Source organism: Pan paniscus, chromosome 1, assembly GCF_029289425.2.
Source record: "Pan paniscus chromosome 1, NHGRI_mPanPan1-v2.0_pri, whole genome shotgun sequence".
Taxonomy (NCBI): domain Eukaryota; kingdom Metazoa; phylum Chordata; class Mammalia; order Primates; family Hominidae; genus Pan; species Pan paniscus.
The window spans coordinates 24,499,566-24,518,484 of NC_073249.2; the positions used below are offsets into that span (position 1 = coordinate 24,499,566).

At 37.3% G+C, this 18,919-nt stretch overlaps 1 protein-coding gene across 1 annotated transcript in view; it reads right to left on the reverse strand.

Moving 5' to 3' along the window:
- Nucleotides 1-18,919, reverse strand: part of DNAH14 (dynein axonemal heavy chain 14) — a 463,650-nt gene that overhangs the window by 366,717 nt on the left and 78,014 nt on the right. The window contains exon 11 of the mRNA XM_034947740.3: nucleotides 2,616-2,866. Coding sequence (XP_034803631.2) covers nucleotides 2,616-2,866 — 251 coding nt within the window. The remainder of the gene's footprint in view (nucleotides 1-2,615; nucleotides 2,867-18,919) is intronic.

Sequence of the window (18,919 nt, forward strand, 5' to 3'; positions counted from 1 at the left end):
TTTGGACCCTATCTCATACCATCTACAAAAATTAACTCAAAATGCATCAAAGCCTAAATGCAAGAGCTAAAGTTATAAGATCTTAGATAAAAACAAGAGTAAATCTTCAAGACTTTGGATTAGGCAATGATTTCTTAGATACACTTAAAGCACAATCAATCAAATACAAGTTAAATTAAATAAAAATAAAATTAAAAATTAAATAAAAATTAGAAATTAAAAACTTTTTTACTCCAAAGGATACTATTAAAAAAAGAAAAGAAGACCCACAGAATCTAATAAATAAAGAACTCTTAGAACTCAGCAATCAAAAGACAAATAACTTAGCTGGGCATGATAGCATGAACCTGTAGTCCCAGCTATGTGGGAGGCTGAGGTGAGAGTATCGCTTGAGCCCAGGAGTTCAAGACAAGTCTGAGAAACACAAGACCCCATCTAAATTAATTAATTAATTAACTAACACAATTTAAAAATGAACAAAGAGTTTGAATAGATATTTCCTCAAAGAACATATATAAATGGCCAAAAAGCACATGCAAAGATGTTCAACATCATTAGTCATTATGGAAATATTATACTAATCAATATTGTTAAGAGGTCAGTGGAAACAGATTCAACAATGATTGATGCTTTTTATCAGACATTTACTGTGTTTATTCTCAAACAACATTATGGCATAGGTATTACTGTTATCTTCATTTTATAGATGAGAAAATTGAAGTCTAAAGAATTTATTTATTTATATATTTAGTGATCACTGCAGTCTCAACCTCCTGGGCTCAAGCGATCCTCCCACCTCAGCCTCCCGAGGAGCTGGGACTACAGGCATGCAGCATCATGCCTGGCTAGTTTTCTTAGTTTTGATGTTGTTGTTGTTGTTGTTTTTGTAGAGATGGGGTTTCGCTTTGTTGCCCAGACTGGTCTTGAACTCCTGGACTCAAGTGATCCTCCCACCTCAGCCTCCCAAAGTGTTGGGGTTACAGGTGTGAACTACCATGCCCAGCCAAATTTATTCAACCTCTGTTGGGTTAATAGCTCAACTAGGTAAAACTAGCAAGAGTCAAATCAGAGATTAAAACCCATGTGGTCTGACTCCACAAAACATATATATATATATATATATATATATATATATATATATATATATTTGAGATAAGAGCTCACTCTGTTGCCCAGGCTGGAGTGGAGTGGCATGATCACAGCTCACTGAAGCCTCAACCTCCCAGGCTCAAGTGATCCTCCCACATCAGCCTCCCAAGTAGGTGTGTGCCAGTGCCATCATGCACAGCTAATTTTTGTATTTTTTGTGGAGACAGGGTCTCGCCATGTTGCCTAGGCTGATCTTAAACTCCTGGACTCAAGTAATACATCCTCATTGGTCTCCCAAAGTGTTGTGATTACAGGTGTGAGCCACTGTGCCTGACCTATATATATTATTCCTGTAACATAAAAAATGCATACAGGAGACATTGTGTTTAAAAAACGAGCTATAAGTTAGTATACTAGGATTACAACAATGGAAAAACATTTAGGAAAAGACTACAAAAATCATATAAAAATGATAAGATGTTGTAATTCAGTGACAGAATTAAGGGTGATATTTGTTTTCCAAATTTGCTATAATATGATGAATTAATTATAATAATATCTTTCAAAAACTATGTTAAGAATATAAAGACGTTTCCTAAACACACACACGCATTGTTTTAAAGGAAATAAAATTATAATGCACTATCACTAAATAGTTGTGTTCTTACATAGGTTAAAATCCTGGCACTGACTCAAACCAGTTATAAGTCCTTAGATAAGTGATGTTAGCTCTGTAGATTCAGTAATAATTAGAAAAACAAAATATTATCTTGAATAATCTTCAAAATTTTTTGAATTGATGTATTTTCAGCTACCTAGTTATAAAACTTTAATTAGCCTAAAATATTATTAAATTTTGATAAATAGAAATTAAAGTATGCCAACATTTCAATTCATAGTCCTGTTTACCAGCTACAAAGTATGCCATCATTTCAATTAATATTCCTGTTTCACCAGTTACAGTAGATATATCCAGTTGTGGAAAATAAGAAAAATGCTTTGTTTTTAACAGTAGTGTTTAGAAGGTAAAAATGTTTTTCAGATAGTTTTTTCATTGGGAAAATATTCAACAGATATTTCTTGGAATTGACTCAAATTCCAATTGGACTTTGTAGCTCCTTCCAGAATTCTCACATATCTTTAAAAACTAACTCTGAACTTGGAAGACAGAGTATACTTAGGCACAGAATTGCCAGATATAACAAATAAAAAATATATTTGCTAAATTATCAGAGAAATCTGAATTTCAGATAAACAATAATTTTAACATAGGTAATACTTGAAGTATACTAAAATTATTTACCATTTATGTGAAATTCAAATTTTACTGCGCATCCTATAACACCGATATTAAGTAAGGTATTACCAAATAATAAGTTCTGTTAATAGCAAAAATGAGTACATGTACTCTGCCACAAGGAGAATTTTCAAACTCTAGCTTAAATTATTGAATATTTCCTCCATATGTGGCAATGTTAAAATATTATAATTGTAAGTTACTTTTTGAGTTTAAAAAAGTAATTTACCTGATAAGATTTTCATTCTTTTTTTCCACTGAAAATGGCATTCCAGCAGAACCATTAAATAATTCCAAAAGTAGTGTGACTGCAGTGTTCATAAGTTGACGAATGAGTTCCTGAAATATGTAGTCAACCAGCATTACAAACTTGAAAAATGTTTCTAATAAACATCTATATTTAGGCAGCTTGAAATGTGTTGTGTCATCTTCAGAGAGTTTTGACTCAAAATACTCTTTGATTTCATTCTTTTCTGCAACCTACAATTTAAAAAACAATTGAGAAACAAGTATTGATTTTCTATGTTAATATAGCATGATTTCTAGTTTAGTTTTTTAATCAACTTTAATTAGATGTGAATGTTAAGAATTGATATTTTAATACCTCAAGCAAAAAATGATTTAAAGGGTAGGCCTAAAAAGCAACAGATAAATTAAAATAGAATTCTAAAAATTATTTAAGTAATACTAAAGAAGCCAGAAGAGGAAGGACAGAGGAAAAAAAAAAAGACAGAGGAGACTAACCAAAAACAAATAATAGTAGATCTAAATTTAACAATATGAAAATTACATTGTGTTTTTACTTGTTCGTTTTGTTTTTATTTGTTTCTTTGTTTTTTCTTCTACTTTTATTTTAGGTTCTGAGGGTACATATGCAGGTTTGTTACACGGTTAAATTGTGTGTTGCTGAGTCTTGGGGTATGAATTATCCCATCACATGGGTAGTGAGCATAGTCAACAATAGGTTGCCTTTTAACCCATACCTTCCCCTCACCCTCCTCCCTCAAGCAGTCTCCAGTGTCTGTTGTTCCCATCTTCCTGCCCATGTGTAACTATGCTTATCTCCCACTTATATGTGAAGATACGTGGTATTTGGTTTCTGTTCCTGTGTCAGTTTGCTTAAAATAATGACCTCCAGCTGCATCATGCTGCTGCAAAGGACATGATATCGTTCTTTTCATGGCTGGGTGGTATTCCATAGTGTATATGTACCACATTTTCTTTATCCAGTCCACCAATGATGGGCATCTAGGTTGATTCCATGTCTTTGCTATTGTGAATAGTGCTGCAATGAACATAAGCATGAATGTGTCTTTTTGGTAGAACAATTTATTTTCCTTTGGGTATATATCCAGTAGAGGGATTGCTGAGTTGAATGGTAGTTCTCTTTTAAGTTCTTTGAGAAGTCTCCACACTGCTTTCCAAAGTGGCTGAACTAATTTACGTTGCTACCAGCAGGGTGTTTCCTTTTTGCCACATCCTCACCAGCATCTATTGTTTTTTGACTTTTTAATAACAGCCATTCTGATTGGTGTAAGATGTTAACTCATTTTGGTTTTGATTTGGATTTCTCTAATGATTGGTGGTCATATTTTTAATATATTTGTTGGCTACATGTATGTCTTCTTTTGAGAAGTATTTGTTCATATCCTTTGCCCATTTTTTAGTGGAGTTATTTGGTTTTTTGTTTGTTGGGGTGTTTAAGAGCCTTATAGACTCTGGATGTTAGAACTTTGTCAGATGCACAGATTGTGAATATTTTCTCTCATTCTGTAAGTTGTCTGTTTACTCTGTTGATAATTTTGCTTGCCATGCAGAAGCCCTTTAGTTTCATTAGGTCCCACTTATCAATTTTGTTTTTGTTGCAATTGCATTTGGGGACTAGGTCATAAATTCTTTGTCAAGGTTGATGTCCAGAACGGTATTTCCTAGGTTTTCTTCTAGGGTTTGTACTGTTTTAGGTCTTACATTTAAGTCTTTAATCCATCTTGAGTTAATTTTTGTATATAGTGACAGGAAGGGATCCAGTTTCAATCTTCTGAATATGGCTAGCCAGTTATCCCAGAAGCATTTATTGAAAAGGGAGTTCTTTCTCCATTGTTGTCATTGTAGACTGTGTGGCTTTATTTCTGAGTTCTCTACTTTGTTCCATTGGTCTATGTATCTGTTTTTGTACCCTTACCATGCTGTTTGGTTACTGTAGTCTTGTATAGTTTGAAGTCGGGTAATGTGATGCCTCCAGCTTTGCTCTTTTTGCTTTGGATTGCTTTGGCAATTCAGGTTCTTTGGTTCAACACAAATTTTAGAATAGTTTTTTGTTGAATTGTGAAAAATGATGTTGGTAATTTGATAGGAATAGCATCAAGTCTGTAAACTGCTTTGGGCAGTACGGCCATTTTAACAATATTGATTTTTCCTATTCATCAGCATGGAATGTTTTTCCATTTGTTTTTGTCATCTCTAATTTCTTTCAGCAGTGCTTTGTAATTCTCATTGTACATATCTATCACCACCTTGGTTAACTGTATTCCTAGATATTTTATTCTTTTTTTTTTTTTTTTTGAGACGGAGTCTCGCTCAGGAGATCGAGACCATCCTGGCTAACACGGTGAAACCCCGTCTCTACTAAAAATACAAAAGATATTTTATTCTTATTGTGGCTATTGTGAACGGCATTGATTTGGCTCTCAGTTTGGATGTTTTTGGTGTATAGAAATGCTACTGATTTTTGTACATTGATTTTATATGCTGAAACTTTCCTAAGTTATTTTATCAGATGTAGGAGCTTTTGGACAGAAACTATAAGGTTTCCTAGATAGAGAATCATATCATCTACAAACAGTTTGACCTCTTCCTATCTGGATGCCTTATGTTTCTCTCTCTTGCATAATTGATCTGGCTAGAATTTCCAGTACTGTGTTTAACAGGAGTGGTAAGAGTTGGCATCCTTCTCTTGTTCCAGTTATCAGTGGGAATGGTTCCAGTTTTTGCCTGTTCAGTATGATGTTCACTGTGTGCTTGCCATATATGGCTCTGATTATTTTGAGGTATGTGGCTTCAATGCCCAGCTTGTTGAGAGTTTTTAACATGCAGGGATGTTGAATTTTATCAAAAGCATTTCCTGCATCTGTTGAGATGATCATGTGGTATTTGTTTTTAATTCTGATTACATAATAAATCACACTTATTGATTTGCATATGTTAAACCAACCTTCCTACTTCTCCATGGTAAATTAACTTTTTGATGTGCTGCTCCCTGGATTCAGTTTGCTGTACTACGTTGATAATTTGTGTGTCTGTGTTCATTAGGTATATTGGCCTGAAGTTTTCTTTTCTTGTTGTGTCTCTGCCAGGTTTTGGTATCAGAATGATGCTGGCCTCATAAAATAAGTTACGGAGGAGTCCTTCCTCCTTGATTTTTGGAAATAATTTCAGTAGGATTGGTACTAGCTCTTTGCGCATTTGGTAGAATCAAATCCATATGGTCCAAGGCTGTTATTGGTTTTTAGGTGTTTTATTACTGATTCAATTGGTCTGTTATTACTCTTTATTGGTCTGTTCAGGATTTCAATTTCTTCCTGGTTTAATCTTGGGAGGCTATGTGTTTCCAGGAATTTACCCATTTCTTGTAGGTTTTCTAGTTTGTATGCAGAGAGGTGTTTATAGTAGCCTTTGAGATTTTTTTTTTTTTTTTTTTTTTTGAGACAGAGCCTTGCTCTGTCGCCCAGGCTGGATTCCAGTGGTGCAATCTTGGCTCACTGCAACCTCCGCCTCCCAGATTCAAGTGATTCTCCTGCCTCAGCCTCCTGAGTAGCTGAAACTACAGACACATGCCACCACACCTGGCTAATTTTTGTATTTCTAATAGAGACGAGGTTTCACCATGTTGGCCAGGCTGGTCTCAAACTCCTGACCTCCTGCCTTCCTTGGCCTCCCAAAGTGTTGGGATTACAAGCATGAGCCACCTTGCCTGGCTGAGATTTTTTTTTGTATTTCTCTGGGGTCAGTTATGATGCCACCTTTGTCATTTCTGATTGGGTGTATTTGGGTCTTCTTTATTTTTTTCTTTATAAATCTAGGCACCAGGCTATCAAATTTGTTTAATCTTCTGAAGAATCAACTTTTGGTTTTGCTGATCTTTTGTATGGATTTTCATGCCTCAATTTTGTTCAGTTCTGCTCTAATTTTTGTAATTTCTTTTTTTCTGCTGGCTTTGGGATTTGTTTTCTCTTGTTTTTCTGGTTCCTCTAGGTGCAATAATTAGAGTCTTAATTTGAGATCTTTCTAACTTCTTGAGGTAGGTGTACAGCACTATAAACTTTCCTCTTCATCCTTCTTTAGTTGTGTCCTGAAGATTCTGGTATGTTGTGTCTGTTATTAGTTTCAAATAATTTTTTTAAATTTCTGCCTTAATTTTATTCTTTAACCAAAAGTCACTCAGAAGCTGGTTGTGCTTGAGCTGTGGTCACACAGTGTGGTTGTTATGGTTTTGATTTTTGTGATTTAGTTGAGACTTACTTTATGGACAAATATGTGGTCAATCTTAGAGTATGTGCCATGTGCTGACGAGAAGAATGTATATTCTGTTGTTAGGCATAGTGTTCTGTAGGTGTCTGTTAGATCCAACTGGTCAAGTATCAAGTTTAAGTCCTGAATAGTTTTGTAGTTTTCTGCCTCAACAATGTGTCTAATGCTGTCATTGGGGTGTTGAAGTCCACCACTATTATTGCGTGGTTGTCTAAAACTCTTTGTAGGACTCTCAGTACTTGTTTAATGAATCTAGGTGCTCCAATATTGGGTGTGCATATATTTAGAATATTTAAGTCTTTTAGTACTGAACTCTATATTGTTATGTAATGGCCTTCTTTGTCCTTTTTGATCATTGTTTAAGGTCTGTTTTAGCTGATATAAGAATAGCAACCTCTGCTCTTTTTTTTTGTTTTCCATTTGCCAGACAGGTCTTTCTCTAACCCTTTACTTTGAGTCTATGGGTGTTGTTACTTGTGAGATGGGTCTCTTAGAGACAGCAGACAGTTGGGTCTTGCTTCTTTATCCAGTTTGTCACAGTTGGCCTTTAAAGTGGGGCAGTTAGCCCATTTATATTCAAGGTCAATATTAACATGTGAGGATTTGATCTTGTCACTGTGTTATTAGCTTGTTGTTATGTAGACCTAATTTTACAGTTGTGTTAAAATGTCAATGGCCTATGTACTTAAGTGTGTTTATGTACTCAAGCATGTTTTTGTGGTGGCAGGGAATGTTCTTTCATTTCCATGTTTAGCACTCCCTTTAGGACCTCTTGTAAGGTAGGTCTAGTGGCAACAAATTTCCTTACCATTTGCTTCTCTGACACGGATTTCATTTCTCCTTTGCTTATGAAGCTTAGTTTGGTGGGATATGACATTTTTGGTTGGAATTTCTTCCCTTTAAGGATGTTAAAAATAGGCCTCTAATCTCTGTAGACTTGTAAGGTTTCTGCTAAAAGGACTGCTGTTAGCCAGAAGGGGTTCCCTTTGCTAGTGATCTGCCCTTCTCTCTAACTCCCTTTAAGATTTTTTCTTTCATGTTGACCTTGGAGAATTTGATGACTATGTGTCTTGGGGATGATTAACTTGGGGATGATCAACTCCTTCACACAGGAGTTCTCTGAATTTCTTGAATTTGCAAGTTGACCTCTCTAGCAAGATTTCAAAATTGTCATGGACTATATCCTCAAATATGTTTCCAAAGTGGCTTGCTCTCCTCTTTAAGGAAACTCAATCTGGTTAAGAACCTTTGCTGTTTGATCTCTTTACAGAATCCCATATTTCTCAACTGTTGTGTTCATTTTTAAACTTCTTTTTTCTTTATTTTTCATTGCTTCAAGTGAGCAATCTTCCAGCTCTGAGATTCCTTCCTCAGCTTGGTCTAATGCCTCCAATTATATTTTGAAATTCTTGTAGTTAATTTTTCATATCCCGAAATTCAGTTTGGTTCTTTCTTAAAATGGTTAGGTTGTCCTTCAACTCTTGGATTGTTTTACTGTTTTCCTTGGATTTGGTTTTGACCTTCTCTTGTACCTCGATGAGCTTCCTTGCCATCCAGATTCTGAATTAAATGTGTGACATTACAGCAATTTCAACGTGGTTAAGAACCTTTCCTGGAGAGCTAGTGTGATTATTTGGAGGTAAGAAGACACTCTGGCTTTTAGAGTTGCAGAGTTCTTACACTGTCTGTTTCTGATCTGTGAAAGCTGATGTTCCTTTATCCTTTGAAGTTGTTGTTCTTTGGACTGGGCTTTGTTTTTATGTTCTTTATTGCCCTCAAGTATTTGGCTGTGGTGCAAGTTGGGTAAAGTTGAAAGGCTTTGTTTCTGAATGCTTTCAGTGGGCCAACTCTCACTTCAACACTCCTGGGCAGCATGCTTTAACCTTGGGTGGCTAGGACTGGGCCCATAGCTTTGTGCTCTGATCACTCATGGGCAAGCCCCAGCTGGGCTGGAGAGGCCAAGGTGCTCCCAGACTGCAGGCAATAGCACTGCACTAGGGGTTGCAGGGTGACCATCGGTGGGAAACACTCCAATGTGGCAGTGGTGGAGTCCTTAGTGACCATGCTCTGGTGGGAGGCTGTCAGCAAAAGTGTTCCAATGGGGGAAGCATGAGCACCCCAGGTGGGAAGTACTCTGGTAGGGGCAGCAGGGGTGCCATGAGTGAACACATTCTGGCAGGGGGCTGCCAGCAAAAGTGCTCCAGTGGGGTAGCAGGAGCCTCATGAGAAAGCACAATGGTAGTGGCTGCTGGCAACAGCAGTCCAGCAAAGTCTACAGTATTTTTATTAGCCTGAGTAATATATATTGGAATTTAACTTTATCAACAACTTTCATTACAACTTTTACTACATGCTCATACTGTATTTAAACATTAGACAAAAAGAAGACTATTTATATGTGCTGAAGCCTATAAAGTTTGGTGTCTCACTTATAAGCAGATAACTTAAGTTTTGGAAATCAAACAAGGAAGTATATACTAATAAATATCTGTGTGTTCCTACATAAAGGGATCATCCTCCAACATACTGAATGTCATCTTGAAAAACAAGAAACTATGTCACCTCCAAATGAAAACAATAATACTGTAGTAACAGGCCCCAGTCATAAAGAAATGTATAAGATGCCAGAAAAATAATTCAAAATATTAATCTTAGGGAAATTCAGTGAAATATATGAGAATACAGATAGACAATTCAATGAGACCAGGAAAACAATTCATAAACTGAATGAAAAATTAAATAAAGATGTATATCATAGAAAAGAACCAAATAGAAATCCTAGAACTGAAGAATTTAATGAAGGAAATTTAAAAATGCAACTGAGACCTTCAGCAACAGACTAGACCAAGCAGAAGAAAATTTCTGAACCTGAAGACCGGGCATTTGAAATAACACAGGCAGACAAAAAAAAAAGAAAAGAAAAAGAAAAAAAACAGTGAAGAAAACTCACAGGATTTATGGAACACCATTAAGTGACAAATATTCAGATTATGGTTGTTGCAGAAAGAGAAGAGAAGAGAAAAACAAGAAAAATATGTTTAATGAAATAATAGCTAAAAATTTCCCATGTCTTGGAAGAGAAACGAACATCCAGGTCTAATAAGCTAAACAAACCCAAAGAGATTAAACTTAAACATGTCCTCTCTGGGGCACATTATAGTCAAATTGACAAAGTCAAAGAGAAAGAAAGAATTTTAAAAGTATCAAGAACGTCAAGTCACATATAAGGGAATTTCCATTAGATAAGCAGATTTCTCAGCAGAAACTTTACAGGCCAGGAGACATTGGAATGATATATACAAAATATTGAAAGAAATAAACTCTCAGCCAAGAATATTATTCCCAGCAGAGAAATTCTTCTGAAATGAAGAATAAATAGAATCTTTTACAGATAAGCAAAAACTGAGGGAATTCTGAGGAGGAAAAGTTAAATTAAACTTAAAAAGTTAAATCTGAACTCAATTGAACATGGACACCAAGGGACAATGGTCACCAAGTCCCAGAACAGGTTGTGTGAGCCCCTTGAGGTGTTCATCCAGCACTGTTTCAGAGCCTATACGTTAGTTATTGAAAAACAATAGACAATCACCAAAAAAAGTTGACCTTTTTGTGTTCCTTAAGCCCTGTCCTGAAGGGCCCTCGTGAGTGGACATCATGCCAAAAAATTCATTACAATAAGAGCTACAGTCCCAGACTGCACCAAAGCTACATGAGACCTCTCCTTGTCTGTGCACAGATGAGTGGCCGACTCTGGAACCCAGGCTGTTGCTTCCCACTCTGGTGTTAAACCCTCCATAGTCTGGTGAGTGCGGTATCCACCTCTGGAGCCCAGGCTGTTGCTTCCCAGTCTGGTGGTGAATCCTCCATAGTCTGGTGAGTGTAAATATCTTTTCCTTCTCCTCTTCCCATTGCAATTTGCTTATTATATCAATCTGCTTATTATATCATTTGATTATTATTATATCATTTGCTTACTATAACATTTGCTTATTACATCTGCATTGCCATTTACATGGGGTAAACGTTGTTTACCCTTAAAGGTATTGTGTGTGTGTCTTTTTTCTCCTCTCACACATTTCCCAAACAGAATAAGTTCGTCACCTCTAGAATGGACTTACAAGAAATACTCAGGAGAGTCTTAAAGCTGGAAGTGAAAAGATGATAACCACCATTGTGCAAACATGCAAAACTATAAAACTCACTAGTAGAGCTGATATACAAAGGAGAGAGGCAAATGAATCAAACCTTATCACTACGGAAAACCACCTAACTGCAAAAATAACAATAAGAGAGGAAGAAACAAAGAATATTAAAGAACAACCAGAAAACAATCTAAAATTACAGGAGTAAGTCCTCATCTATCAAGAATAACCTTGAAAGTAAATGAATTACATTTCTCATTTAAAAGACATGGACTGGCTGAGTGATTAAAATACAAGACTCAACTATATGCTGCCTACAAGAAACCTACCACACCTGTAAAGACATGCACAGACTGAAAGTGAAGAGATAAAAAAGATACTCCACGTAAACAAAAACCGAAATCAAGCAGAAGTGTCTATGCTTATATCAACAAAACAGATTTAAAGTGAAAACCTATAATAATAGACATGGAGGACATTACATAATAATAAAGGAATCAGTTCAGCAAGATAATATAACAATTGTAAATATATATGCACACATCACTAGACTATCCAGATATATAAAGCAAATATTGTCAGATCTAAAGGAAGAGATAGACCCTAATATAATAATACTTTGAGACTTCAACATTCCACTCTCAGCATCAAATAGATAATCTAGACAGAAGCCCAACAAAAAAACAACAGATTTGAACTAAACAATAAACTAAATGGACCTCATAAACATTTACAAAACATTTTGCCCAACAGCTGCAGAATACACATTATTTTCATCAGCACATGGAACATTCTCCATGATTGACCATATTTTAGAACACAAGTCTCAACACATTTCAGAAATTAAAATCATATCAAGTATCTTATCTGAGCACAGGGGAATAGAGCTAGACATCAATAACAAGAGAAACAGCTGAAGCTATACAAATACATGAAAATTAAACATGTTCCTGAACAACAAATAGGTGAAGAAACTAAGAATGAAATTTTGAAATTCTTTGAACAAATGAAAATTGAAACATAATATATCAAAACCTATAGGACACGGCAAAAGCAATACTAAGAGGCAAATTTATAGCAATAAGTGCATACATTAAAAAAAAAACTAGTGAGGAAAGATGGCCAAATAGAAACAGCTCCAGTTTGCAGCTCCCAGCAAGACCAACACAGGAAGCGGGTGATTTCTGCATTTCCAACTGAGGTACCCGGTTCATCTCATTGGGACTGGTTAGACAGTGGGTGCAGCCCAAAGAGGGCAAGCCAAAGTAGGGTGGGGCGTCGCCTCACCCAGGAAGTGCAAGAGGTCAGGGAACTCCCTCCACTAGCCAAAGGAAGCCATGAGGGACTATGCCATGAGGGACAAGACTATCCAGCCCAGATGCTACACTTTTCCCATGGTCTTGGCAACCCACAGACCAGGAAATTCCCTCAGGTGCCTACACCACAAGGGCCCTGGGTTTCAAACACAAAACTGGATGGCTTGTATGGCAAAAATCCGAGCTAGCTGCAGGAGTTTTTTTCATACCCCAGTGGCACCTGGAACACCAGTGAGACAGAACCATTCACTCCCCTAGAAAGGGGGATGTAGCCAGGAAGCCAAGTGGTCTTGCTCAACAGATCCCACCCCCAAGGAGCCCAGCAAGCTAAGATCCACTGGGTTGAAATTCTCGCTACCAGCACAGCAGTCTGAAGTCGACCTGGGATGCTCAAGCTTGGTGGGGAAAGGGGCATCCACCATTACTTGAGTAGGCAATTTTCCCCTCACAGTGTAAACAAAGCCCCTGGGAAGTTTGGACTGGGCAGAGCCTACCACAGCACCTGAAAGCCACTGTAGCTAGACTGCTTCTCTAGATTCCTCCTCTCTGGGTAGGGCATCTCTGAAAGAAAGGCAGCAGCCCCAGTCAGGGGCTTACAGATAAAACTCCCATCTCCTTGGCACAGAGCACCTGGGGAAAGGGGTGGCTGTGGGAGAGCTTCAGCAGACTTAAACATTCCCGCCTGCCAGGTCTGAAGAGAGCAACAGATCTCCCAGCACAGTGCTAAAGGACTGACTGCCTCCTCAAGTGGGTCCCTGACCCCCATGCCTCCTGACTGGGAAACACCTCCCAGTAGAGGTCGACAGACACCTCATACAGGAGAGCTCTGGCTGGTATCTGGTGGGTCCCCCTGAGACAAAGCTTCCAGAGGAAGGAGCAGGCAGCAATCTTTGCTGTTCTGCAGCCTCCATTGGTGATACCCAGGCAAACAGGGGCTAAAGTGGACCCCCAGCAAACTCCAGCAGACCTACAGATGAGGGGCCTGACTGGTAGAAGCAAAACTAACAAACAGAAAGCAATGGAATCATCATCAACAAAAAAAATAACCATGCAAAAACTCCATCTGAAGGTCACCAACAGCAAAGACCAAAGGTAGATAAATCCACGAAGATGAGGAAAATCTAGTGCACCAAGGCTGAAAATTCCAAAAACCAGAATGCCTCTTCTCCTCCAAAGAATCACGGCTCCTCACCAGCAAGGGAACAAAACTGGATGGAGAATGAGTTTGATGAACTGACAGAAGTAGGCTTCAGAAGGTGGGTAATAACAAACTCCTCCAAGCTAAAGCAGCATGTTCTAACCCAATGCAAGGAAGGTAAGAACCTTGATAAAAGGCTGGAGGAATTTCTAACTAGAATAACCAGTTTACAGAAGAACATGAATGACCTGACGGAGCTGAAAAACACAGCACGAGAACTTTGTGAAGCATACACAAGCATCAACAGCCAAAGCAATCAAGTGGAAAAAAGGATATCAGAGATTGAAGATCAACTTAATGAAATAAAGTGTGAAGACAAGCCTAGAGAAAAAAGAATGAAAAGGAATGAACAAAGCCTCAAAGAAATATGAGACTATGTGAAAAGACCAAACCTACGTTTGATTGGTGTACCTGAAAGTGACAGGGAGAACGGAACCCAGTGGGAAAACACACTTCAGGATATTATCCAATCTAGCAAGAGAGAACTTCCCCAATCTAGCAAGACAGGCCAATATTCAAATTCAGGAAATAGAGAGAACACCCCCAATCTAGCAAGACAGGCCAATATTCAAATTCAGGAAATACAGAGAACACCACAGAGATACTCCTCGAGAAGAGCAACCCCAAGACATATAATCATCAGATTCACCAAGGTTAAAATGAAAAAAAAAATGTAAAGGTCAGCCAGAGAGAAAGGTCGAGTTACCTGCAAAGGGAAGCCCATCAGACTAACAGTGGATCTCTTGCAGAAACTCTACATGCTAGAATAGAGTGGGGGCCAATATTCAACATTCTTAAAGAAAAGAATTTTCAACCCAGAATTTCATTTCCAGCCAAATTAAGCTTCACAAGTGAAGGAGAAATAATATCCTTTAAAGACAAGCAAATGCTGAGGGATTTTGTCACCACCAGGCCTGCCTAATAAGAGCTCCTGAAAGAAGCACTAAATATGGAAAGGAAAAACCAGTACCAGCCACTGCAAAACCATGCGAAATTGTAAAAACCATTGATACTATGAAGAAACTGCATCAACTAATGGGCAAAATAACCAGCTAGCATCATAATGACAGGATGAAATTCACACACAATAATATTAACCTTAAATGTAAACAGGCTAAATGCCCCAATTAAAAGACACAGACTGGCAAATCAGATAAAGAGTCAAGATCCATCGGTGTGCTGTATTCAGGAGACACATCTCACGTGCAAAGACACACATATGCTCAAAATAAGGGGATGGAGGAAGATGTACCAAGCAAATGGAAAGCAAAAAAAAAAAAAAAAAAAAAAAAAAAGCAGAGGTTGCATTCCTAGCATCTGATAAAACAGTCTTTAAACCAATAAAGATTAAAAAAAGACAAAGAAGGGCATTACATAATGGTAAAGGGATCAACCCAACAAGAAGAGCTAATTATCCTAAATATATATGCACCCAACACAGGAGCACCCAGATTCATAAAGCAAGTTCTTAGAGACCTACAAAGAGGCTTAGACTCACACACAATAATAGTGGGAGACTTTAACACCTCACTGTCAACAGATCAATGAGACAGAAAATTAACAAGGATATTTAGGACTTGAACTCAGCTCTGGACCAAGCAAACCTAATAGACATCTACACAACACTCCACCCCAAATCAACAGAATACACATTCTTCTCAGCACCATATAGTACTTGCTTCTGAATGACTACTGGGTAAATGACAAAATTAAAGCAGAAATGATTAAGTTCTTTGCAACCAATGAGAACAAAGACATAACATACCAGAATCACTGGGACACAGCTAAAGCGTGTTTAGAGGGAAGTTTATAGCAATAAATGCCCACAGGAGAAAGTGGGAAAGATCTAAAATCGACACCCTAACATCACAATTAAAAGAACTAGAGAAGCAAGAGCAAACAAGTTCAAAAGTTAGCAGAAGACAAGAAATAACTAAGGTCAGAGCAAAACTGAAGGAAATAGAGACACACAAAAAAAGTTCAAAAAATCAATGAATCCAGGAGCTGTTTTTTTTTCAAGAGATTAACAAAATGGATAGACCACTAGACAGACTGATAAAAAAGAAAAGAGAGAAGAATCTAGTAGACACAATAAAAAATGATAAAGGGGAGACAACTACTGATCCCACAGAAATACAAACTACCATCAGAGAATACTATAAATACCTCTATACAAATAAAATAGAAAATCTAGAGGAAATGGATAAATTCCTGGACACATACAGCTTCCCAAGACTAAACCAGGAAGAAGATGAAACCCTGAATGGACCAATAACAAGTTCTGAAATTGAGGCAGTAATTAATAGCCTACCAACCAAAAAAAGTCCAGGACCAGATGGAATCACAGCTGAATTCTACCAGAGGTACAAAGAGGAGCTGGTACCATTCTGTCTGAAACTATTCCAAACAATAGAAAAGGAGAGACTCCTCCCTAACTCATTTTCTGAGGCCAGCATCATCCTGATACCAAAACCTGGTAGAGACACAACAAAAAAAGAAAATTTCAGGCCAATATCCCTGATGAACATCGATGCAAAAATCCTCAATACAATATTGGCCAACCCGAATCCAGCAGCACATTAAAAAGCTTATCCACCAAGATTAAGTCAGGTTCATCCCTAGGATGCAAGGCTGGTTCAACATACACAAATCGATACACATAGTCCATCACATAAACAGAACCAATGATGAAATCCACATGATTATCTCAATAGATGCAGAAAAGGCCTTTGATAAAATTAAACACCCCTTCATGCTAAAAACTCTCAATAAACTAGGTATTGATGGAACAGATCTCAAAATAATAAGAGCTATTTATGACAAACCCACAGTCAGTATTATACTGAACAGGCAAAAGCTGGAAGCATTCCCCTTGAAAACTGGCACAAGACAAGGATGCCCTCTCTCACCACTCCTATTCAACATAATATTGGAAGTTCTGGCTAGGGCAATCAGGCAAGAGAAAGAAAGAAAGGTATTCAAATAGGAAGAGAGGAAGTCAAATTAACTCTCTTTGCAGATGACATGATCGTATATTTAGAAAACCCCATTTCAGTCCAAAAACTCCTTAACCTGATAAGCAACTTCAGCAAAGTCTCAGGATACAAAATCAATGTGCAAAAATCACAAGTGTTCCTATACACCTATAATAGACAAACAGAAAACCTAATCATGAGCAAGCTCCCATTCAAAATTGCTACAAAGAGAATAAAATACAACTTACAAGAGATGTGAAGGACCTCTTCAAGGAGAACTACAAACAACTGTTCAAGGAAATAAGAGAGGACACAAACAAATGGAAAAACATTCCATGCTCATGGATAGGAAGAATCAATAATGTGAAAATGGTCATACTTCCCAAAGTAATTTATAGATTCAATGCTATTCCCATCAAGCTACCATTGACTTTCTTCACGTAATTAGAAAAAACTACTTTAAATTTAATATGGAACCAAAAAAGAGCCTTTATAGCCAAGACAATCCTAAGCAAAAAGAACAAAGCTGGAGGCATTATGCTACCTGACTTCAAACTATATTACAAGGCTGCAGTAACCAAAACAGCATGGTACTGGTACCAAAACAGATGTATAGACCAATGGAACAGAACAGAGGCCTCAGAAGTAACATCACACATCTACAACCATCTGATCTTTGAAAAACCTGACAAAAACAAGAAATGGGGAAAGGATTCCCTATTTAACTAAAAGTGTTGGGAAAACTGGCTAGCCATATGCAGAAAACTGAAACTGGACCCCTTCCTTACACCTTATACAAAAATTAACTCAAGATAGATTAAAGGCTTAAATGTAAGACCTAAAACCATAAAAACCCTAGAAGAAAACCTAGGTAATACCAGGACACAGGCATGGGCAAAGACTTCATGACTAAAACACCAAAAGCAATAGCAACAAAAGCCAAAATTGACAAATGGGATCTAATTAAACTAAAGAGCTTCTGCACAGCAAAAGAAACTACCATCAGAGTGAACATGCAACCTACAGAATGGGAGAAAATTTTTGCAATCTATCCATCTGACAAAGGGCTAATATCCAGAATCTACAAAGAACTTAAACAAATTTATGAGAAAAAACAACCCCATTAAAAAGTGGGCAAAGGATATGAACAAACACTTTTCAAAAGAAGACATTCATGTGGCCAACAAAGGATATGAACAGACACTTTTCAAAAGAAGACATTCATGTGGCCAACAAACATATGAAAAAAAGCAGCTCATCATCACTGGTCATTAAAGAAATGCAAATCAAAACCACAATGAGATACCATCTCATGCCAGTTAGAAGGGCGATCATTAAAAAGTCAGGAAACGGCCAGGCGTGGTGGCTCATGCCTGTAATCCCAGCACTTTGGGAGGCCAAGGTGGGTGGATCACGAGGTCAGGAGATCAAGACAATCCTGGCTAACACAGTGAAACCCTGTCTCTACTAAAAATACAAAAAAAAAAAAAATAAGTCAGGAAAAAACAGATGCTATAGAGAAATAGGAACGCTTCTACACTGTTGTTGGGGTGTAAATTAGTTTGATCATTGTGGAAGACAGTAGGGATCTAGAACTAGAAATACCATTTGACTCAACAATCCCATTACTGTGTATATACCCAAAGGATTATAAATCATTCTACTATAAAGACTTATGCACACGTATGTTTATTGCAGCACTATTCACAATAGCAAATACTTGGAACCAATCCAAATGCCCATTAATGTTAGACTGGATAAAGAAAATGTGGCACATATACACCATGGAATACTACGCAACCATAAAAAAGAATGAGTTCATGTCCTTTGCAGGGATGCTGATGAAGCTGGAAACCATCATTCTCAGCAAACTAACACAGGAACAGAAAAACAAACACTGCATGTTCTCACTCATAAGTTGGAGATGAACAATGAGAACATATGGGCACAGGGAGGGGAACATCATACACTGGGGCATGTCGCGGGGTTGGGGGTAAGGGGAGGGATAGCATTAGGAGAAATACCGAATGTAAATGATGGGTTGATGGGTGCAGCAAACCACTATAGCACATGTATACCCATGTAACAAACCTGTACATTCTGCACATGTATCCCAGAACTTAAAGTATAAAAAAAAAAAAAAGAAAAAAGAAATGTACATCCTCAGGCTGTGCCTACTGAAACAGAAATCTCTTGTTTTATCAGGTCTTCTAGGTGATTCTCTTGGCCACTAAAGTTTGAGAATCATCATCCTTAGCATTTAAATATATTAAATTTCATAAGTTGTATATAGATATACACATATATGCATTCACATATATATAAATATATATTTATTTGCATTTTATATCATACCTGGAAAAATTCTTGTATAT